The 24711-nt window shown below is 38.6% G+C and overlaps 1 protein-coding gene across 2 annotated transcripts; it reads left to right on the top strand.

Annotated features, from left to right (window-relative positions):
- Nucleotides 1-2846: 2846 nt before the first annotated feature.
- Nucleotides 2847-22937, top strand: QRFPR (pyroglutamylated RFamide peptide receptor). Of its 2 annotated transcripts, none has more exons than XM_042812157.1 (6): nt 2847-3186; nt 16018-16176; nt 16765-16826; nt 17700-17935; nt 19236-19333; nt 21161-22937. In XM_042812157.1, exons 1-6 carry the CDS (start codon nt 2847-2849, stop codon nt 21556-21558), a joined length of 1293 nt encoding a protein of 430 aa, XP_042668091.1. In that variant the 3' UTR covers nt 21559-22937. The 2 variants fall into 2 exon arrangements, with proteins under 2 accessions (XP_042668091.1, XP_042668093.1); XM_042812159.1 differs by having other exon boundaries at nt 19289-19333; nt 21161-21247.
- The last annotated feature ends 1774 nt before the right edge of the window (nt 22938-24711 follow it).

Raw genomic sequence — 24711 nt, 5'->3', positions numbered from 1 at the left:
CGTTATGTAGCAGAGTGTAAGATACATGCATATCTGTATTTGGCAAGTGAGGCAGCAGTTAAGTTACCGAAAAGTGACAAAGCCAATTAAGGAAAAAGAAATCAGGTTTCTAGAAAAGGCTGTCTTACTCCTCTTCTAATAAGAACTGAAGTAGTACTGCCTCCTTACACAAGCATACACTATTTTCAGCTCTTGGAGAAAAGCCATTATATGACAGGATGTTATACTGAGGAGCTGAATGTCAGGGGAGAGAATCAGAGCACCCCACACCTGAAGAGACCTATGGCTAAGGGAGCTAAGCCATGGGGTGCAGGATAAGGCAGAACACTGAGATGCAGTACTTGTCCCTACCCATAAATCATTTATAGATCAGAGAAGCAGAGAAGTCATTTCAGTAATTTCAGCAGGTTTTAGAGGAGGTCACCTTTTGTAACTCAGCCCTATTTACTCCAAATATAATTTAATTCAGGTCAAGGAGCTGGGTAATACTATTACTAGTGATTTGCCATATCACTCTTTTGATGTCCATGCTGCTATTGCTTCAGCCAGGAAGATCAATAATGCTCACAGAGAATGAAAATGTCTCTAAATCCTACATTTATCTTCTTCTCCTACTAAATACTCACCACCAATCTTATCTGAAAAATTACCTGTATCACGACGTTGGTTTTTTGTTTTTTGTTTTAATTTTTTTAAAATTTTTAATTTATTCAGAAAGCAGCTAAATCTACAGCAGTTGTACCAGCACACTTCTATGGCCTCCAGCTTCAAGATTTGTTTATATTAGACAGAATAACCATTCAGATGTTTTTCATTTTTAATGCAACTCTTTTATTACTTGTAATGAGCACCCATAGTAATTACATTAGGATAGATGGGAAACAAATGTCCGAGTTAACCATAAAAAAGGATTATTTGCAGTAGTTAGGTGAGAGCTTATTCTTGTGTGTTTGTTAAGTTCCTGATACACTCGGATGCTTTTGCAATCAATAATAAAACACTGCAATCTGCAAACACAAAGACTGCTCTTCTCTAAGTTTGGCCCTTCTTTATTTGTAATTGAAATGACATCTGCTGAAATGCATCGAGTTTGTTTGTTAATAGAAGAGCTTCTAAATGAGGTTTCTGATGCTAATGCAATGAGTGGAAATTGGAAAGGGAAAAGAGGTGTAGGAAAGGATGTATGAGTGATGTAAAGAACAATTTGCTACCTAGCTTAAGGCTGGAATGATTGTATAAGCACCAACAGAAAGGCTGGCTGGAAGAAGCTGGTTTTAGGCTATACCTGTTAGTGTATAGACCAGGGAAAAGTGCTGAGAAAATTGAATTTTGGGAACAGAGCCTGCCTAATGAGCATTTCTCCTCCAGAACAAGCCTTAGAAAGTCAGTGTGGGAACCTTTTTAAGTACATTGGTCTCAAGAGGAAAATGCACCAATGACTGGTGGCAGGGACCTTTCACACTGGGCTAATGAAGAGAATCTTAATTCTTTGCTGTGAAGGTATTATCACAAAAGATTTTCGTAGCAATTTGGAGGATAGAATTCCGCAATAAGGAATTGGAAACTTTTCTCCACTAATTAACGCTTAAGTATTTTTTCAAATACAACACAAAGTATGTTTGCTATTGTTGAGAACATTCATATCACTAAGAGCCACCTGGTGATGAACTCTTTCGTCTTGATTGTTTCTTAGCACACCAACAACCTAATACCTAATAGATGGCTTTCGCTAGGCTTCTCTTAGTACTGTTTTATATTTCCCTGGCACAAGCACCAAGGGCAAGGAACACCCCTTCAGCAACAAAGCTGATTTTGCAGCTCTCTCCCAGGCAATGCTGTCTCTTCGTGAAACACCTATCACTACAGCGAGAGAGATGCGTATCTGGAAATATTCTCTGCAATTACTGCCCACACCTTCCTGATAATTCATGGTGTGACTGGTGAAAAACAAACTCTTGATACTAAATATATTGTCATATGGTACTGGGTAAGGAGTACTAGGCAATGTGAAAAAGGCTGTAAGACAAATCAATGCAGTTTTCCATCTATGCTCTCCACTGTTCTCTACATTTGAACAACAGTGGCATTTTCTTGAGCATTGTTGCAGCCATTTAACTGAAGTGCATTTTCATAGACCATGCAGCCCCACTTACGTAAGCTACCAGCCAGCTGGACTGCTTTCTGAGCAGACAGATGGGATTTTGCAAAGTTTGAGTGGTTTTGGTGCTAAACAACTCCCTGGGCCAGCTATCCCCAGGAGACTCTTGCGTTTCGGTGAGCTTCTTATCCAAAAGCTTGGAAAATGTTATTGCTGCCACATGAGAGTCAGGCAGCTGAATGCCAAGAGTGGATAAACTGCCCACATTGCCTATCCATTATCCATGCTGGGCTTCAGCCATCAGCAACGGGACCAACCGAGGCAGCAGCAGATGAGGCCGGACCAGCGCCGTAAGCTCTTTTATTTCTCTGTCAGCCTGATACGGATGCGCCAGGAGGCTGAGCGGGCGCTTCAGCTCCTACCCGGGGCACCCGGAGCCTTTGGGGCAGACGGGACCAGCGCCTGCTTCGGAGCAGCCCCGCTCAGGGGAGCAGCGCGTGGAGCAGCCGGGGCGGGGGCGGCCGCGAGCTGCGCGCTGACTGGTTGCCGCGCCTCCCCCCGCCCCGGGGCGCTGGCCGCGGCGGAGCCTGCAGGCGGCGCCTCCGCCTCAAAGTTTGCCCCCGCGGGCAGCGCCCGTCTCTGCGCGCTTCTCCGGGCGCCCGGGCGGAGCGGTGGGGGGCGGTGATGGCGGGGCGCGACCGGGTGCGCTGAGGAACGAGCGGACGGAGAGCGAGGGGAGGAGGGCACCATGCGCTCTCTGAACATCACCCCGGAGCAGTTCGCGCAGCTCCTGCGGGACAACAACGTTACGCGGGAGCAGTTCATCGCCCTGTACGGGCTGCAGCCGCTGGTGTACGTCCCGGAGCTGCCTGGCCGCACTAAGGTGGCCTTCGTCCTTATCTGCGCGCTCATCTTCGCCCTGGCGCTTTTCGGCAACTGCTTGGTGCTCTACGTGGTGACCCGCAGCAGGGCCATGAGGACCGTCACCAACATCTTCATCTGCTCCCTGGCGCTCAGTGACCTCCTCATCGCCTTCTTCTGCGTCCCCTTCACCATGCTGCAGAACATCTCCTCCGAGTGGCTGGGCGGTGCGTGCCGGGCGGGTGCGGCGGTCCCCTCGGGTTGGATGCCGGCCGGCTGAGAAGCTCCCTGGGGCGGACAGCGGTCTGCCGCTCCCGAGCCCTGGGCGGTGTGCTGCTCGAAACCCTGGGCACGCTCAGGGTGGAGGGGGTTGCGCTCCACAACTTGCGCTGCTGGTCGTGTTCGGGTGCTTGCACGCTTTGCGCGGTCGGGGTTTGATCTGTGAGCGCTGAATGCGGTAACTTCAGACTAATGCACATTAAGTGGAGTTAAGTAATGGCTACGCCGTTCCCTCGGGTTATGTTAAAAGCGCTGCGCTTTCATGCTGGTGTTCGTTAAAAGTTGTGGTGGTTTGTAAGTTCGTGGAGTAGTCTTGCAGTGGTGTTGTTTTTTCTTTCTTCGAAACCTGAAGTTAGAACTCTTTAACCCTTGATGGGGAAAAGGAGCATCTCAGAGAGCACAGGCAGAATTTACCTTTGTAGTAACATGCTGTTTCAAGATATGACTTTTTCTTGGGAATTTTGTTATCTGGAGCACGAGTCTTACATGGGACGGCTGAAGGAGCTTGGGGTTGTTCAGTCGGGAGAAGAGAAGGCTCAGGGCAGACCTCAGGCTCTCTGCAACTGCCTGAAAAGAGGTTGTGGTGAGATGGGGTCTGCTTCTGCCCCCAGGTAACAGTGCACCAGGGGAGCTTCAGGTTGGTGATTAGGAAGCATTTATTCTCAGAAAGGGAGGTGATGCACTGCTACAGGCTGCTCAGGGAGGTGGTGGAATCACCATCCTTGGAGTTGTTCAAGAAACATGTAGGTATGGCACCGAGGGTCATGAGCAGTGGGCATGGTGGGATGGGTTAGAGGTTGGACTGCATGATCTCAGTGGTCTTTTCTGACATAAATGATTCTGTGTTGTGTTGCCATTAGTCTGAAAGACTTGTGTGTAAGGCCTCTGATACCTAGCAAGCACTTTAAAATGCATCCCAGGTCCAAAGAAGTATAGTGACGAAAAGGCAGGTGATGTAATGTTAGTTAAAGGGCATTTACCTTCCTTTTCTTGCTCCTAAAATGCGGTGTTGAATAAATAAAATAAAAGGGATGGTTTTGCAACAAGGAGCAGGTAAGGTCTTTGTACAACAGCAGATTGAACTGTTTCTTAAAAAAAAAAAAAAAAAAAGGGTGTCCATAAAGTGACTCCATTAATTTCAGTTCCCGAGGCTTGCTGTGCTGCTGGGAGGTACTGAACTGAGGCTATCTTCAGAGCATTAAGATTTAATTTCAGTACATTTGATGGATGAGAATGCAGGATAGGAATTGGCAGATCAGAGGAGACTTGAAAAGCAGAGATTTGAAACATGGATACCTAACACAGTGAGAAGTAGGTTTGATTTTTTTTTTTTCTTTTTTTTTTTCTTTTTTTTTGTCTCAAAATCAAGAAGTTCCTAGGAAAAGTGATAAATATGAAACTACAGGAGCAAATAATAAGTTAAATGAGAAAAACTGTTTTTGCAGCTGTTTTATTTTCTTACAAGATGACTTTGGGGAAGGAAGTATTGTTTTTAAGATGGTGCACCTTAATATTGATATTGAGCCCCCAGATTAATATGGGTATGTCATAAAAATAATAGGGAAACTGTTAGTTATACAACTGTTCCTTCTTTTGTACTACTACTTCTCCTTGCTCAGAGAAGAATACAGCAGTAAGAAACACCAAGAGATCCCACACAAAAGGGAAAGGACTGAACTGATGTACCTTCCCCTAAATGTTAGAGTCGTGAATCTTCTCTCTTGATGGGGAGAATACCTATCTGTCAGTTTGAGACTGAACATCTGATCAGAGGCATCTGAAAGCTTGGTGGCATGAAGCTTCTGCCCGAGGTGGAATTGCAGCAGACATGCCAAAGATGTGCTTTATCCCAATTGTTCTGCATACACATCTTTGTTTATCTTATTGAGGATGCTTGACAAAATCTAGAAGTCAGTATACAATCACAGCATAGTTGAAACATGTATCTTCACTATTTGGATATTTTGAGGTATACTGTTGTATGAGTTTTACTGTATTTTTTGTTTACGCTCTGATGTCTTAGAGCTTCTTTACTACAAGTGGGATTCATAGTTCCTATGATTTTGATGTTGACATTAATTGTCCTGTTAGGATAATTGGATTTAACTAACATTATAATGTTGGAAGTGCATAATAAGTAACATAATTGATGAATGTTTGCCTTGGCTGGGAATGGAAGAGAAGGAAGGGAAACAAATGAAATGTAAAATGATGGTACCCCGGGGTATCTGGTTCCTGAGGATCATACTGTAAAGCATGAATGGTTATTACATTTATGTATTATCTGAGGCTGCCAGACTGGGAGGGCTTTTCCTTGCTAGTTTTATTGGTTCAGTTTTCCTTTTGCCTTCCATTTTCTAGCCTGAGAAAGTTTAGTTCATCCATCTTAATGCAACATGTCTGTTCTGGGTTGTTCTAACTCCCATCTACTGAGAAAAAGGTGACTTGACTATGTAGTATATTTCTGCTGGGAGAAGTACTTTGTCCTGAAGTGCTTGATACTAGAAATATCATTGAGTTTCTGGACATCTGATCTCTTCCCTTCTTGATCTAGCTGCATTTGAATCACTAAAATGAGCACTAGGTATACTAGGTATACTGAGATACAAGTATGTTTTGTACTGACCTTTGTGTTGGAGTTATTTATTTCCATTTTTGTATATATGTGTTTTATTTATCTTCTTTCCCCCCACAAAAATCAAGAGGAAGAGGTGAGGGCAGAACTGCAGTCACTCCAGGCTGTAGATACAGAAGTACAAATGTAATAACAGCCACGGCTTTAATGTAGCCATTAACATTTTAGCCATTCAGTGTTATCTCTATGATTGGATGCTATCAGGAAAGAATCGTTCCTGTTTTGTTTCTTCTGAAGTGAAGGGTGAAGTACTTCCATTGAAAAAGCCTCCAGGTGTGCACAGTTTAAAGTAGGACCTCAAGGAAAATGTTCATAATTGACAATGTAAAATAATTCAAATTGTCAATGGTAGAGTCACTCCTTTGTAATAGGTAGCATTCCATTGTTACAAATCTGAAAGGCACTGGCATGACTTTTTCCACAATACATTCTTCAACAATTTCTAACTTCACCTACAATTCAGCAATTGAAATCTCAAGAAACTGAGTGTGTAGTGCTTTGCCTGATTATTATGTAGTTCTAACACATATGCAGCAACTGGGAGGAGCGCCATCTTAACCAAAAATGGGTGAATCTGTCTTGCTTTTGATTCTTAGATCTGTTAAGAATCTATTCGACTGCATGAGACTGTGGAAGTGACAGTGTAACCTATTTCTTGTTTATAATTTGCGACTGAAAAGGCTGTAACATTCTAGAAGACCTTTAAGTAGAAATTCTGCAATCTCTCAGTAATATGAAAGAAAACTAAAATTGCAGCTTTGGTGTAAGTGATCACTGATAATATATTTAGTTGTAAGAAGGGGATGTAACTGGGGCTTGACTAAAAGATGAATTGATGCATACAGCAAGGAGTGGTTTTGGCAAAGAGTGGCACAGTTGAGGATTTGCTTTCTTCTGGTCGTAGGTGGGAGATAGCAGTGGGGTCTTGTGGTCACGCTGATGGCCAGCACTATGAAGGGTAAATCTGTGCTTTTATCTGCTGGCCAAATTTTACAGGATTTGTTTTATTTTCCAAAAACTGGTAGTTAGCTGTCAGCTAACTGGATGCTGGTGTTAGCTAACACCAGCATCTTTGCTGAACTGGAGAACTACTGTTTTATTTTGTGCAACACAATACCCCTAGTAAAAGATAAGGCAAACAAACAAACAAACAAAAAAAAAACCCAAAACCAAACAAACAAAAAAAACAGGTTACCGGAGACCTAGTATTATGCTTTGTCTTTCTTTTTGATCTTGTGGATTTTGATCTTATCAGATATGCAGAAGGCATCAGAATGCATCTTACGGCTGGTGTCAGAAGCTGTTTTTTTCTCATCGTCTAGGGAGTGCTGGGTCACCTAAAGCACTACTGAATGCACAGTGGCATTTGGGATGGCTGTGCTGAGTTGCATCCAAGCTGCTGGCCGCATGCAGCCCAATGCAGCTTACAGTGCAGCAGCTCCCTGCCACGTGGTAGCTCTGCCCCACTGTGTGACCCAGCCCAGCCCCTCAGCACCAAACGCCATCTGGGCTGAAACCAGAGTGCAATTAATTGCTAATTCAAGTTGTGGCAGGTAAGTTTATGGAGTTTGATACATTGGCTGAACAGAGTCCTGTGAACAGCAAAACATATGCAGCCATGCTTTCTATTTTGATAAAGGAATCTGAAAGTAAGTTTCAGGATTAGCAAAAAATTGCTGTCTTTACACCGCGTATATGCTACTCCATTTTCAGTTGACATTAATAGATTACATGAGAATTTTCAAATGGAATGTATAGAGTTGCAACTCAGAATTTGATTATGTCTCTTTACCAGTCTTTTATAAGCCCTACATTTCCGGACAGAAATATCCATCAGTATACAGTCACATTTTATTCACTACACCACCTTTTGGCAGTATGACTATTTGTGAGCAACAGTTTTTAAGGTTGCAGCACAGGAATAGTAAAATTTCAGCAAAGATCTTTACTGAACAGCTTGAGAACTCATTGAGAATTGCAACCACTGCAGTTGAACTAGCCTGGTATGTTTGTTTCAGAAAAGCAAGGTCACATATTCCACTAGTTTTATGTTTTAATTGCACTTTTTTTTTTTTTAATTAAAAAACAACATTTAAAGACTAGTTTTTGTTACTTGTATACATAAACTATGTAGTATATTTTATGAGGGATGTTCTGAAAGTAATGCTTCCTATTTTATTATGTTGGCCCATGATATCAGAGGCAGATGTTGGAGGTATGGCAGTAGAGATTGAACCTTCCCAACATTATTATTCCATCAAGTTTTGTTGTCGTGCAACAGATGGCAGCAGAGAGGCAGTCTGACAGAATGGTGTCTGACATGGAAGTGCAAATGAAGCAAAAGTGTAGAATTAATTCTTTAATGTGGAAACAGTGGCACCCCTTGACATTAGTTGACTCTTGTTGAACATTTATGAAAACCAAACAGTGGATGTGAGCACAGAGAGGCAGTAGGTGATGTATTTCAGCAGTGGCAACAGTGGGTCGCCTTTGCTGGAGCAGATTTTTACAAGTGTGGCATGCAGACTCTTATTCATCACTGATGAAAATACACAGCTAATGCTGGTGATGGATGAAAAATAGTGTTTTGTAGCTGAGGATTTATTCTATCAAATAGTGTATTGTGCTCTTTTATCTGTTATTTTTTTCATGGAAGTAATTAGGAGGCATTACTTCAGGAGCAACCTTCATGGATACAGCCCTGGACAATTCCTCTTGACTCCATGTGGCCCAGGCCCAACAGATTGGACACCCATGCCTTTAGTTATCTTGTCTGTCCTACCTCTACCATTTCAGAAAGGTGTGGGTCTTCTGTACATATCTTCAGATATTCAGACATTTTGTAACAAGTAGTATTAATACTTTTTTTTTGTATGAGTATGAATAAACATTCCTTTCTGACAAAATGTTACTGAATAAAATCAGTGGGCCCTTTGTGTCTGATACTTGGAGATACCTCTGTAAGCTCTCGTTCCTGTTCTTCAGTGTAACTTAAGAAACTTCTTCATTCGGTCTCACTTTAATAATGCTCTCATACTCTGCTTACTGGGATAATACTCGACAGTGTGAAACCTGGAGTGAAACCAGGCAGTTATCAGAGGTTTTTTTTATTATTTTTTTTTTTTTTTTTTTTTTTTAAGCTTTTTGTTGAAATTTCCAATTTAAGTTTTATCTAGACTTACTGTAAAGATGACTAGAGAAAGGGTTATCCTAAGTACAGGGAATAATGGGCTTAGGGTTTTTTATTATGTAATATATTGATGGGATGACATTTGAAGAAAGCAGTAAAAGAATGTTGATATAAGGAAGCTTCTAGTTACATTTTCAGGGAATTTCTGCAAGCTATGCATCACATTAATTTGTGTGAACATTCAACAGAGTGACTGATGTAAAGTGTTCATTGCATTGATTAAGCAAAGTAAGCAAGTTTGAAGGATATGGATGGATTGGTTAGAGCAATTTAAAATTATTTCTTTATTATTATTATTATTATTATTATTAGTGAGGTCATTATTGTATTCTTGGTAGAAGTACTTGACAATTTCTGTCTTATATTGTGTGAATTGAGACTCTTTACCATGTCTCATTTGCTCCCTGCTAGCAAGTCCCATTTGTCTCTTCAGTAGAGGTCTGTATCCTTGATCTCTATCCCTGCCCAAACACCCCAAACTGAATTACTTTCTACCACAATAGCAAGTGAAATGGTATCCTGTGGTGGTTTGGTGTTCTTGTAGCAATGTTTTGCTGCACAGTTTTAATGCATCCTTGCATGTTTGTATTTGTTTTTATTCATTGATTGCTTTGTTTCGAAATAGACTGATTTTTTTTTTTTTTTTTTTTTTTTTTTTTTTCAATTGCCTGAAGATTGCAATGCCTGTTTGGGAGGCTTTGCCAGACTGTGGGCGAAACTGAATACGAGCCTTGGTAGGGAAGGAGAGTGGACAGTGTGCAGACAGAATTCTTTTGTCTAGCTACTGTAGTTTGTGTTCACACTTTCCAATCACAGCACAGATTTAATTCTGTGGACTCCGGTATTCGTTGATGAATCATGTATGGCTATTCAAGGCATGTGGTCTAAATGAGCTCACACCATACAATTTCCTCAGTGGCTGTAATTGACCGTAAATAGTCAGACTTACTGCAGGCCTACTGTCATCTGCTAGACTTGTACATTTTTGGTCAGAGCAATATATATGTTCTTTGTCTTCTCTAGATAATAGGTGAGAGACAATTACCTTTCTCTTAGTAGTTTAATTACTAAGGCTACAAAATACTTACATGCCTAAGAATTGATTTAAAATGTACTTTGTTCAGTCTAGTCTGAAGTACCTTTAAGGATATTTTCTGTATAATTGCAGCAGACTTGTTTTCTGCTGTGAGGTTACGAAATACAAGGAAACAGGACATGCTTGCATCAAGCAAGCTGAAGAGAGCTATTTTACAAGCTGAGATAAAGACTTTCAGTGGAAGGGCTTAGTCAATAACACTTCAACAGAGGAAGGAGCAATTTAACTTCTATCAGAGAATAGTTTTAGAATTTTGTCTTTCTTTTATTAAGGAAATATTGATGTTTGAAATGGGGGATGAAACAGCAAACTCATCGGAACAATGATCATGATAATGAAGACATGAAGAATTGTTTAAGGACATACAGTTCATATTTACAGACTTCCGAATATGCTGTTGTTTGGGAGCACTCATAATGGATTGAATAAACCATGCAGTTTTCATCAGTACATAAGGGGATACTTTTGGGAGCCTCTTAATGTCTTGAGAAGAAGAAGCAATTAGTTATTTTCATTCCCAGTAATCCTCTGGAAATTTTCTTTCTCCATTGGAAATGATTGGCATTTAAATGCTCCAGTGTTGTCTTCAGTAACAAGCTATTGGAAGGTTTCCTGGAAAATTTTTAGAAAGTTTTGCATTTTGATAATTTAAAGATACTGATATTATCTTAAATAATGCATGTTTTAAAGTATTCAAAAATAGTCGCATCTTTCTGTATAGCAGGAAAACTAATTGAAAAATGAGGAGGCAGGAAGGGAGATACTTTCCTAGCAGTTTTCTCTTTAAAAATAAATGATTGAATGGCCTTAAAAAAAAATCCTCGAAAAATATTTATCAGATTATTTCTGCTGCATATGAGATTACTAAGGCCTCTTGACAGTTTGCAAAAGACCGAAAACTGCTTTGAAAAATTTAGTATAGGCACAGTTAAAACAAAACGAACAAAACAAAAGCAGAAACCTCTGAGAATCTAATAAATAGGGATAAGTTTTTTGTGCTTCTCAGTTATAGCAGAAAACTATTTCAGTGCCTGGAATCATATCAAAACATTTGATGTATAGGAGCAGATATAATGTTATCCAATATAATTTACTAATGTTCCTGGTGCTTTTAAAACCTGAAATAGGTCTAGCTGTGTACAGGAGGTAGTCAATGCCAATCTTTTTATTGAGTTCTGACTTTATAGAACCTTAGCTTGGCTTATTTTGTGTTAATAACCTCAGGTAGCTAATGTTTGCACAGGTTTTGGAGTCAGGCTTAAGTGTCTTCAGTTTAATTAGCTCCAGTTTAAGTGAGTGTCTAGCCAGGCTTCTAATATGGATCAGAGGAAGAAGTGGAAAATGCCTTCCTCGTCCTCTGAAAATAGCTAGAAATCTCCTTAATTCAAGGATGTGATGCACACAAGCAGAAAATAGATGATTTTCTCTTTTAAATTTTTTCCTTCTTTGCTCTCTTTTCCTGTGTTTACCAGATGATCTATCAGTATAAGACCTGATAGAAAGTAGCCAATTTTGGTCAGTTAACAGAATAAATACACAGGGAAGCAAAGCAGTTTGTGTAGATGGATGAGGATGTGAGGTTGCTATGTCAAGTAGGCCTTTATTTCCAGAATTCTGCTGTAACTTTATATTCTGTCTGCGTTGTCTACTTTTTTCGTACTTCACATATTTGAAAGGCAAATAATGACATCTTAGCGAGTTTTGTTTTCAATGATTCAGGTAAACATTTAGTAATAACAGTGATGCTTAGCTTGGAAATAAGGTGAATGATGGAGCTTTTTATAAACTTACTGAAGTTACCTTTGGTGCCAAGTGAAATGAATGACAATCTCCGAGAGTCCCCAAAACTGTTGTACTTGGGTGTATTTGGGACCCTTGTGATAAGACTTTCTTCTTGAAGTTGGAAAGCAAGGATTCCAGGCACCTTTTTTTTGCATTTCAATTGTTCAGTGGTTACATCTGTTAGTCAATGAAGGATAAGGAGTAAGAGGCATCATCTGCATTATGAGGAGACTTAGATGCTGCAAAATCTACCTCACCTGTCTTGGCCTATCAAGTCAATGTGTTCAGAATGTTCACTTCTGAATATAGTGTAACAAACATAAGAAAGCTATTCTGATATGAATTCAGCGGAGGGCCATTTAGATGTCAGTGTGGGGAGCACCTCTCCTGGGTGGGTGGAGAAGTTGAGGGAGTAGGAGTTCTTCAGCCTGAAGAAGAGAGTTTTGTAGTGACCTGGCTGCCATTCTCTGTACATTCAAATACATTACTGAGAAGATGCATTTAGACTCCTTACAACATTGCATGAAAACAGCCTTTGGCTTAAAGAAGGAAGGCAATCTGAATATAAGGAAGATTTTTCCCTGTGACTGCAGTCAGAGGAAGAGATTCTTCCAGAGAAGGTTGTGCTGTCTTCAGCCTTGGAAGTTTTCAAGATCGGAATCTTCTGGGTTTTTATCTAATTTGGTTTGGCTTTGTTCCTAATTCTGCTGTGAGTCAGGAGGCCAGAGTAGAGACCTACTGAGTTTGTTTTCAACCAGCATTACTCCCTGATTCTCTGATTCTCTTCTGTGCTTATCAAAAACTGACTGAGACCTACGGCCTATTTCCAGACTACATACAATGCTTGAGATATGAGGCAGCTAAATCTCCCCCGAATTAAATCACACCTGGACTTCAATAGCTGTGCAAACTCCTTTCAGTAATTTACTTGAAACTCAACAGCAGCGAAATTTCTGTTAAGAAAAAAAGATCAATTTAGGGTTTATGGGTTTGAAAACAGTATTTTAGAAAGGTCTACTGAAGAGTTTATCTCCATGTAGATACTGTATTTCGGAATATTCCTGGAGTAACTGGTGTTGCACTGAGATATCTAGTGCCCTGAAATAATGGTTCCAGATTGTCTTTCTCTTTTTAATTTATTACCACCCATTGTAATCCAACTGCCGCTGTTCTGAAATAATTACCTTATTTAAAAGTGAATAATCGTCATTTTTCTTGCATACGAAAGCTGTTATTGTCTATAACATGAAAACATAAGCTATATAATTTGATGTATTAAAAGACTTGCATGAAATCTTCATCTATCATCAAGCAATTTGGAATGTCTTATATCTATTTGTAAATAATATAATGGAAGTTTAGAAAAATAAGAACAGGCTTTATGTGAAAACACACTGGGGACATTAAATTTGACGGAATAGGTTATCTAACAAAGGATTGAATCCAATTCAAACATGATCAAGGACACTGGAGCTGGATCTCAGTTCTGACATCAGATTTCCATTGAAGTTGATGACACTAATGCTGGTTGTGACATTCAAAGTGCTTTTTTTCCTTTTCTTTCTGTTGAACAATTTCAAATGCTTCTGCAAACTAGAAAGGATTTTCTTGTTACTGTTACTTAAATCTGGTGAAGTTTTGTATGTGAAACACTGGAGTATCTAATAGCTTCTGAAGGTAGGAAGCTTTTGTATAGCAAGCAACAATTCAAGGCATGCAGAAGAGCCCTAAAATGATATGGTAGTGTTAGTGCAAGTTGGTGTTTAGAGACCCTTGCCTTAATGGTATGAGAAGCCTTGGAGTTGATACACTGTTCTATTTTCACTGTTGATATGCAGAGGCTTTTCTAGTAGTTTTTAACTACTGTGCATTGGAAAACTGTGGGTGTTTGTTTGTTTGTTTGTTTATTTTTTTGTTACTGAGGTGCATATGGCTGCTGTTTTGCTTTGGTTGCAAAGACTGAATCCATCAAGGACTTGAAATGTGTCCCATGTGGCTGAGCAAGTGTTTCTATTTCAGCTGTTTATCTGCCATGATAAGTATATTTTTACTACTTTTTAAGATTTAGTTACATTAGTTTAGTTCATCTGTTCCTGTGAATTTGTCTTCAGAGACAAGAAATCAGAAAATTCTGCTTTTTTTTTTTTTTTTTTTTTTTTTTTTTTTTTTTTTTTTTTAAATCTTGGACTTTCAACTGAAGGTGTAATGATAGCCTGCATTCTTTCCCAGTTAGTCAGTGGGAAGAAAATGAGAATGTATCAGTAAAGGCAAGGAAAATCTGATTTTAGTGAAATTCTTTTTTTACCCTCAATATGGAAGTTGCCACTCATTGAACTCGGGTTTTCTGTTTCCTCTATGAATAGACACGAGCTGAAAATTTTATGTCTCATAACTTTAGTGAATGTCACTGTTTCACCTTGTTACCATAAAGTAATACACTGATGCCTCTTTGCTTCCTAAGAATATTTTGGTGTTCTGGGACTTTGGTGAAAGGGTGGTATATGACAGTAAAGCCAATACAGTGGAGTATGGTTCAAGTGATCTTTGCTATTTGACTTTTTTCAGAGCATGAGGAAAAGCATATAAATTGTTTGTTGTTGTGTGTTTTTGTTTTGTTTTGTTTTTGTTTTTCCCCACAATTCTAACATGCAAACTTGGGCTTATCTTGTGAAAGAGGAGCTTAAACATTTTTCTTTCCTTCTTTTTTTAAAGAGTGTCTTCTACCTTAACTTTGTTATTGAGGGGGAAAGAAAACTAAATAGTGAAAGCTGTTGAAACCAACCAACAATGAAAAACTTCATTTTGATTCAAGGGATTTGGATCTGACTGAAGATCCTTTTAGCTCTGTTTTACTCATGACAGCAGGATGAGTTTTAGAAGAAATCAGGGATTGTAAGCTGTAACTTCTTATTTGGTTATATTTAGCATTTAACATGTGTGAAGATGTGACATGAGCTTTCTTTTCCTCATCCCAGTGTGGAAGTTTTAATGCACTCTGGTTGAAGGGCTCTGAATTTTACAGACTAGGTCTGGTGATTGTATGTGTAGTGCATCCTGTATTGTTCTGGGTCTAGTAAGAAACTGATAAGATGTCAAATTTGTGTAAGAAAGTCCCACATGTATAAAGGTCATTCTTTGCACTTATTTTGCTCTTGCCAGCACCTTGGCAACGTACTTAAATCAGAAACTATTATGAGTAACAAACAGGCAGCCTAGAACATAGTGCATTTCCTGCTGAGCACGCTAGGATTTCCTCCAGCTAGCTTGAAACTAGCCTTCGCTTCATATATGTATATGTGTATGTGTGTGTATGTGTATATAAAGCAGAATAGGAGAGCTGATGTAGTGCAGGTGAACGCAGAATTGTAGAATATCCTGAGTTGGTAGGGACCCACAGAGTTCAACAAGTCCAACTCCAAGGACCAGTCAAAGCCACTCAGAGTTCAAATGTTATATCTGAGAGCATTGCCCAAATGCTTTTTGAACCCTGGCAGAATTGGGGCTGTGACTACTGCCCTGGGCAGCCTGCTCCAGTGTGCAGTCACCCTCTGGCAAAGAACCTTTTCCTAACACCCAGCCTGACCCTCCCCTGATGCAGCTGCATGCCATTCCTTTGGGTACTGTCACCGGAGAGCAGAGATCAGCACCTGTCCCTCTGTTCCCTTCTTGAGGAGCTCTAGACTGCCATGAGGCTGCCCCTCAGTCTCACTGCCCTCTTGTCTGAGCTGAACAAACCAAGGAACCTCAGCCGCTCTTCAAATGTCTTGCCCTCCAAATCCTTCCCCATCTTTGTAGCCCTCCTTAGGTTAATCCCTAGGTTATGTCCTACTGTCGTTACATCCAAAAGGACACATAGTGCTCAAGGTGAGGCTGCACCAGTGCAGAGTGGGAACAATAGGCATTAAAATATCCTTAGAATGCTTGTTTTCACAGGTGTAGCACACAACACTATGACTATTGAAAACTGCACTTGATGAGTTGTTTTGCTTGATAGTACTTTAGTGACAAGACTACTGTAAACTATTATTTTACCATGATCTGCAACAGTTGCATGTTTTACCTTCTGACTATTATAGGTGCCTTCGCTTGCAAGATGGTACCATTTGTTCAATCCACTGCCATTGTAACTGAGATTCTTACAATGACCTGCATCGCTGTGGAAAGACACCAGGGAATTGTGCATCCACTAAAAATGAAATGGCAGTACACCAATAAAAGAGCTTTCACAATGCTTGGTAAGATCTTAGGTGTTTCCAGTAACTGTGCATAGCGTGCATGTAGTTGGTGCAGATGGCATGATGAGCAGAATGCATTGATAAGGCAAGTGATTCTGAGATAGAGATGATATTTATGTTTATAAGTCAGGGAAAGTGCCTATGCATAGAGTAACTACTTGCCAAAACCCTGGCAATAAATCTAGAATGTGAAGTAAAATATTTACTTGACTGAGACTCTAAAACATCTGGCAGCCTTTTTTTTTTTTTTTTTTTTTTTTGTGAGAAGAGGTTCAAAATGTGCAAGCGCTGCTAAAGGATTGTCATAGGAGTAAATAATCCTTCTGTTTTAATATTAAGAGAATACAGATAACACTGCTCATACAAATCAATTTTAGTTTGTATGTGGATACTGATAAATTAAGACATTTTTGAGAAAAATTGAACTGGTAATGAAAGGTCATGCTGTTACACATCTGATTGTTGACTGTTATATATCGTATATTGAAAACTGCTATTTAATAGTCTACTTTGACTTTTAAAGATGAAGCTGTAGAACTATTAATTCCAAAACTTACGCTTCTTGTTAAAAGATGTATTTGTTTACAGGCATAGTCTGGTTGCTGGCTGTTATTGTTGGGTCACCTATGTGGCATGTGCAACGGCTTGAGGTACGTTAGGTGAAATGGCAATTCATGTTTTCAACTCAGTAATTCCTGGATCTTTTTGCACATCTAACTATGAAATTGACTAAGCTCCTGAGAAACATAAGAGGGAAATAACAAAAATTGGAGCTTTTTTTCTGTGTGCCTGCATGAGAAAGAGGAATAATTAAGTCTTGCATGTGCTGCAAGAAAGACTGCCAGTAGGGACTAGTCATGTTCCTGTTTCTATCAAAAAGCATTATTTGCATTTGAGATTTGCCCAGTAGCTTTTTTTTTTTTTTTTTTTTTTTTAGGGGACACAGACGCAGCAGTTGTAGGGCTTAAGTTTGTATTTCAGAATGGCATAGTCTTCTCCAAGATTTTGAAGAATTGTGTCTAGATGAAAATGTAATTCACATTCACCCATGTGAAACCCGCCCATCATAGTTTAAGATGATACTGTACTTTTTTTTAGGGAAAAAAGTGGCTTATCAGAATCTGCTACTTGTGAGTCTGAATGTTTACCAATTCATTTTGTTGTTATTTTTTAAAATGGAACAATATGTGAAATGTCTAGATACTTGTCTCTACTTGAAAAATACATAGCAAAGATTTCTTTTGAAAATCGTGACATAAAAAAGCTTTGAGGAGGAGTGCAAATCAGCATCTCCTGACCTCTCTTTGCCAACTTGGTTCAACACAACACTTGGTGTGAAAAAGTGCTTGGAAGAATTTTCTCACTTCAGAAAAATTCTCTGATGAATTCCAGTTGCTGTAATAAGAGCAAGGAATATTTGAATATTATATATTCAATATACAATGCAATAATATGAATGTGCTTTGTTTTTATGTTTGGGATTATTATTATTGTAGTGACTCATCTCTTTACACTTGTTACAGGTTAAATATGACTTCCTGTATGAAAAAGTGCACATCTGTTGCTTGGAAGAATGGGCCAGTCCAACTTATCAGAAGATATATACCACTTTTATACTTGTTATACTCTTTCTTTTTCCATTGATATTGATGCTTTTCTTGTACACTAAAATTGGTTATGAACTCTGGATTAAGAAACGAGTGGGAGATGCTTCAGTTCTTCAAACCATTCATGGGAGTGAAATGTCTAAAATATCGAGGTTTGTAAAGTGAAATGCACTTGAAACTTTGACTTTTAGAAAGCTATTTTTTCTGTTGTATTTTGAGAACCAGTGCAGAGAAATATTTCTTAGGAAAGTCTGCAGGCATAGCCCAGATTTCTAATGCTAGATAGTTACTTAAACAAGATACTGAAAAGAAGGCAACTTAAACATTTTTTGTCAAAATGCAGAAGTGCCATACTGTGAATGTCAAGTCTCAATAAATCTGATACTACACATGATGTAGTGTTTGAAATTCTTGTGTTTGGAAGAAGTAGGCCACGAATTGGAAAATAACTTCTATGTTATTTCCATATGGTCTGTGGAGAATTCTTTATATAATTTTAAAATTATGAATGCTGCTTTATGATCCCTTTATAAATTAGATCGGTACTTGGGGGGGGGGAGGGGGAACAGAGTTCTGAAAAGTTATAAAAACCCGATAATTATCAATTGACGAGAGAGGTAAATTGGTTTACATTTATAACAACTTCATTATTTAATAGTGTACATGGGCTACCTTTTTATATTACTTCACATCTTTGCCCTTAATTGACAGATCAAGCTGATGCAAGCTGATGATGTGATAGAAACCTCTAATAGGTCTGCTCATTGAGGAGTTTATCACCTTAAGAAAGGAGAAGACTGGCAAGCAGCTTGGAACTAAATGATTCATTAGACATTTATATAACAAAGTACCTAAGGAATTGAGCCATTATCAGTAAAAACTGGAAGAGGGTGCAATCTTACATGAGTTATGTTGAGATGAACTTTGGCTACTCCCCAGCCTAGCAAGCATTTCACATAGTGAAGATCCTGTAACTGCTACCAGTCAAGTGTTAACTTTTCAGTTTAAGCGAGAGATCTATCTTGCAATCTATAAATCTAGTTATATGAATAAAATGTGATTTTGAGAACAATGAGAATTTAATGAATACCTTGAGTTTTGAGGAAGTGCATTTCATGCTCTCATTCCAGCATTTAACCTACCAGTGAAGTCTGAATGTTGCTTTGCCAGCTCTGTCAACTAATTTTTTTTGCCCCCTTATAATCGGGTGCTGCGGCCACAAGATGCCTTGCTTTCCTGACAGAGAAATAAAAGGTGTTATTTATTTACTACATTTATATGCTGCTGCAGTTCTTGTTTCAAAAGGAATTATGTACTTCTGATAATTTTTCCAGGGTTTTATTTGCATCTGCAACCATCAGAACATCTTGGCAAATCTAACTTAATGAAACATATATAAACTACAAATCAATTCATAGTGATTCAGTATGAAATGTCTTGATGCAATTTCAGGAAGAAGAAGCGAGCAATTGTTATGATGGTGACAGTGGTGTTTCTCTTTGCAGTCTGTTGGGCCCCTTTCCACATTATTCACATGATGATGGAATACAGTGAGTATTTGCAATGTGTCATAAAATAAAGCCTTTCCTAGGTTGGTTGTGGTTTTTTTTTTTTTTTTTTTAATAATGAAACTAGAGGTGATGAAAGGCTAGTGCTGCTCAGCTATAATATACTCCTGCTAGCAAAGGTTAACATTCTGCTTCTAAATCCTGGGTCACTGTCTTGTAAGAGTTGCATGATCAACAACAGATGGATTACTCCAAAATATGGATTGTACACAGTTCTGCAGTGCTCACAGAAAATTTAAATACATTAGAAGTATTATTGGATGTAGTGTTGTCTTGTATCTTAGATACACTTGTGTGTCAGCCACATCTGGTCTTTCCTACTTTATGAATTAAAAAAAGAAAAATGTTTCTACCAAGCTTTATTGCTGAAAGAGTGAAAGGGAACTTGAAATCTCTACAGCTCTTTTAGAATGTGTAAGTTCTTAGAGAGAAGACTGCTATTTTTTTTTTCTTCTGAATTTGTGCTGCAGATAATCCAGCTTTGAAAAGGAGGTTTATGAGGTATAACAAGATTCCAGAAATGGCAGACTTGAATACTGGGGTGGTGAACGTATCACTGTGGATTATTTTGTCTGTTACACTATTCTCATTCACCTCAAGGTGAAAGTTATTTCTAAGTAGAAAAATCTCTTGAATAAGTAATTTTGAATGAGGACTTCTACTTGCATCAGCGTACATTCTCATACTGGTTTGAGTGAAACCAATGTGAAATATTTATCCTTGCACTTGCCCTGGTTTTAGTGATGTAGGTAGGTGTTTTGAAAGTGTAAATACTTGGACAACAGGGATTAATATCCCCATTTTATCTGCTAATCCATTTGAACTTTCCCAGTGCTCTGGGTTAGATGCTGTTTCTGAAGCACCATCTTGTCTTTTGCTTTTTGCTGTTTGCCTAAATTCACTTGGGTCTTGCATTGTTCGTCTCCCATCTTCTACATGAGTACTGTGACAACATGTGGAGCTATGCAGTTGGCTATTTGTAGGAGCAGTAACTGTTGTACTCTACTTTCCAAATGCAGCAGGCATTTATTTGCCTTGTGTTGCAGGTAAGATGATAGCAGATAACTCAGCAGTCTATAACCAGTTGGCCAAAAGAAAAAATGTTTGTATTTGGGCCGAATAAAAGATGCAAAGATGTAACTATTAAAATGGTCTGGATTGTCTCATGATAAGGTCACCCATAATGCATGGTGAACTAGATTCTCTGAAATAATCTTGTAGATTATTTCAGCTGCTGAAAAGGGCTTTACTTGCCATATGCCTTTGTACTTGTTATTCCATGGTTTGGTAGCCAAGTATTTGAAATCAAGGAATTCAGAGTCCTGTATGATTTCAATAATTTAAGAAGTGTGAGATGTATCAAGATGATGTATTTTAACTCCATGAGATGATCTCCATAAAGTGAAGAATCCATTTCTGGTCTAGTGACAAGACAGGGATTTGTGTTATGTTGTAGTACTTACTTGGATATGGATGTGAAAGGCAAAGCCAGCTGAACAATAAACATGGCGTGTATTTAAGGAACAGGAAGCTTTCTGCTTCTTGGCTATCAAGTGAGTTTTTTGGCTGATAGTTTTCCTCTTCTGGACTAGTCTGTCTTTCACTACTTCTATACACTGCATATGCATGGGTTGGGTAAGATAGACTGTGATATTTGCTTGCTGATTAATTCCTATTACTAATATTAATAAGTTCTACCGAGGTCTTTTATTGACATTAAACAAAAGTTTCTGATGCTGGACTGTATGTATATGGGTTAAGTAGTAGGTGCTGTTCTGTGCTTTTAGCATGTTTTGTTTTTCCTTTCAGGTAATTTTGAAAAGCAGTATGACGATGTGACAATCAAAATGATCTTTGCAATCGTTCAAATCGTGGGATTCTTCAATTCTATTTGCAACCCTATTGTGTATGCTTTCATGAATGAGAACTTTAAGAAAAATTTTCTATCTGCCATTTGCTTCTGCATTGTCAAAGAAAATGCATCACCAACAAGGCAAGTTGGGAACTCAGGGATTACTATGAGGCGGCAAAAGGCAAGTGATTCTCAGAGAGTTCCCACTGACTCAGATGAGGCTAGGAGAGAGGCATTCAGTGATGGCAACATTGAAGTGAAGTTCTGTGATCAACCGTCTTCAAAAAGAAATTTGAAAAGGCACCTCACTTTGTTCAGCTCTGAGCTTCCTGTGCATTCTGCAAGCGTACAGTAGCATCACAAAGGCTTTGAGAATGGAATAAAATATTCTCTTTATGAAACATTGAACAAGCCATTTAAAATAGTTTTCTAATTTGAATGCTGAAAATGAAAGGGGGAAAATATTTTGATTATAGAAATGTTGGAATAGTAGTTCAGAAAATGTAATATATTTTATAAGGATGAAGAATAAAACTTTGGAAAAATGTTACTGTGTGATTTCAAGGAAAATATTTTTCTTTCTAAGCTAATTTAGGGCTTGCCTTGCTCTTTGCTTTAAGTAGAACAAAACCCAGTTGCTTGCCAGTTTATTCTGTCCAGATGTTGGCACGCTGCTGGACTGTATTCAGGTGAATGCCAGAAGAGAAGCACTATGGAGAGTGTGCACACTTCCTTTGGACAGCTTGGGAAGCTCACATGGCTCTAACATTGCCTGCATGATCTACTGTCTGTGTAGCTCTGAGGACCGAGAGACTTCAGATCTGAGTTCAGAGAAAATGTAGACTGAGATGAAATTCGGTTTGCAGAGACAGAGAGAGACAGAGAGTCAGCAATAATTTGGTTGTGATGAGATTTAGATGCATTTGTGTGTGAATGTTATTAACAGGAAACATATTAGAAATTAACAATGCATGCATAACTAATGTGCTGTTTTTACAGGTTACTTAGTGGGTACAAAATTAAATGCCAGTGTACTGCCCTGTAAAATGCATTATTCCTGCTGAAAAAGTGGAACTTTAAAGTGTCATACAAATCAAGGGTCTACAGAAGAGTGATCTGTATATAAACTCAGTGTTTACTCTTAGTCATGCTTTGACGAATAGCTTATGGGTTGGAATTGTTGCCACTTCCTGGAGGTATATAAGCGCCAGTCCCAGAACTTGTTGGACTCTAGATAAGACTTTCAGTTGAGTATTATTGTCTTTTGACTAGATGCTTATCTGAAGATTTGCACAAACTGTGTCCGTCTTCTGAGTGAGTTAATCACTGTGGAAGAACAGGGCTGGTATTACAGAATTGAAATCCATATAAATTATTAAACAAAAACAAAGGAAAAGCAACAACAACCCTCTCCCCCAAAACAAACAAACCAAAACAACAACAAAAAGCAAAAACAAAAAAACCCCACCAAGCTTGCTATCACTGGGTCAAGATGAGAGACTGGAAAATCAAAGGATTCTTATGAACGTGGGAATGGAGAAAGAGTGTGATCTAGTATGGTATACTGTGATCTGATCCCATAAATGATGCTTTGAAATATATAATTTGCAGCTCCAGATGAGATTAGGCTGGATCCTTTAAAGCCTGTGAGATATGGGTGCTTTTTTGTTATCTTTCACTTTCTATAATAGACCTTGGTGTTCCCTTGATGGTGACCTTTAAGTTTCTTTGATATTGCTGCTTATGTTTTGTTGTCAATTAAGATTTAAATTATTCATGAATAAATTGTAACTAAACTGACCCTTACCTAATATTTACAAATACTTGGATAATTTATTCTGATGCTGGTTTATGATGCACTCATTATTTAATTTTCTATTTATTATTATTTTTACTGTATATGACATAATTTATTATAATTGTAGAGGAAGATTCCCAGCTTGACCTGGCAGCCAGGAATTAAGAGCACTCTTACTCAATCTAGCTTACGTATTAGATAAAATGCTGATTTCAGAGAGCTATGTCTGGCTAAAACAGAATGAGTGAAGTCAGTTACTGTTTTAGTCATACAAAGGTGCCCTTTTGCATTACCTTTGAATAATGCTGGCAAACAGCTGCAGCAATTTTTGCCTGCGATTACAGCTGTGATTGCCTTTGCTTTTCTGTCTTAGTTTGTCTTTCTGGAAACAGGTCTGTAGTTAAGTTCCCTGCCCTGAAGAAAAGGGCCTCAGAAAGGTCAATTATGACAGCTTTCCTCAGATGACACACGGTTTATCCGGCTGATGTAACCGTATGGCTTGACAGATCCGTAAAAAGCACTTTATTTTAAGCTTTTTTGTACTGCTAATTTTAGTAACATACTTCAGCAAAGGTGATAGCTTTTTTAAAAAGCTTCCAAACATTGTATGTGTTTTTGTCTTACCTGCTTGTTGTCTCATAAAAGTTATGTCCACAAGTGACTGTATTAACTTTTTTCATTAAAATTGCATTTTGACATTTCTTGGAGCATCTACTATGAACTTGGAGTCTATTTTTGTTTAAAGACTTGTATAACTTTATATGTGCATTTCTAGTGATTAATTTCCAGTCATGTTAGAAGTACCAGCTGCTACTGTAATCCTGAGAAATGTGATTTAAAAGGCATTTTTTTTAACAGAAAAGAGAAAAGAAATAAACAATATAGTAAAAGAGAAGTGATATTTCAACATAATTTATGCTTACAGTTAAGTATAAACAAAACAAAGATGGTTATGGTACATCTTTGTAAACTATAAAATTAGTGCCTTTTGAATCAACAGTTTTCTCAATGTGTTAAGAACAGCTGTGCTCTCCTTCTGGCTTGCTTGCTTTTTCCTTTTGGTGTTACTAGAATTGCATAATGAATCTCATCAGAAGACGTTCTGGATAGAGATTTACTGGTCAACAGAGAAGATAACTGACTTCCCTGAACTGAGAGTATTTATCAGTGGATTTGTTCTTCAAGAAAAAATGCTTCTGAAAACATCCTTTCTGTTAACTTCAGATCAGTTACATTGTGAAACAGCTTGAAGAAACTTAGTTTGACTGCTCGAAGTATTTATTTTTTTTTTTTATTCTCAGCTTTATTGAGTTATGCCTTTAAAGTTACCATGCGATTATGCCAGCAACTGGTACAGAAGTGAAGCCATGAATCTGAAAGGATGCATTCAAGAGAATGAAGTCTGGTAATATGAATGGACTAGGAAAAAAACATCAGATGTATGTTGTCTGAATTCAGAGGGTGTAAACATGAAGAACAGTGAGTAGAAGGGAATGATTGCAGTTGTGCAGCTGTTACAGAAATTTTTGGGGTTGAGGGGGAGGTTTGGGGGAGGGCAGATATTGCATAAAATTGCTTCCTAGGAGAATTTTAATGTTATTTCTGGGGAAGAGTTTCAAAGAACATCAGATGGATTCATTTGTGGCTGTATTTCTAAGCTGTCGCAATATATACTGGGCTGTGCTTTGAAGGAGCTATACTTCTACTGCA

Source organism: Centrocercus urophasianus, unplaced genomic scaffold (genome assembly GCF_019232065.1).
Source record: "Centrocercus urophasianus isolate 14NV4802_14NV808 unplaced genomic scaffold, USGS_Curo_1.0 seq_13, whole genome shotgun sequence".
In the NCBI taxonomy this organism is placed as follows: Eukaryota; Metazoa; Chordata; class Aves; order Galliformes; family Phasianidae; genus Centrocercus; species Centrocercus urophasianus.
Note: the sequence above shows the minus strand (reverse complement) of the source record. Positions and strands in the feature narration are given on the sequence as shown.

Excerpts from the sequence above, each read along its gene's own strand:
- QRFPR (XM_042812157.1), top strand. The coding sequence starts at position 2,847 with ATGCGCTCTCTGAACATCACCCCGGAGCAGTTCGCGCAGCTCCTGCGG. Across the intron at positions 16,827-17,699 it reads GGCATGTGCAACGGCTTGAG|GTTAAATATGACTTCCTGTA; the intron begins GTACGTTAGGTG and ends CACTTGTTACAG. Across the intron at positions 17,936-19,235 it reads GAAATGTCTAAAATATCGAG|GAAGAAGAAGCGAGCAATTG; the intron begins GTTTGTAAAGTG and ends ATGCAATTTCAG.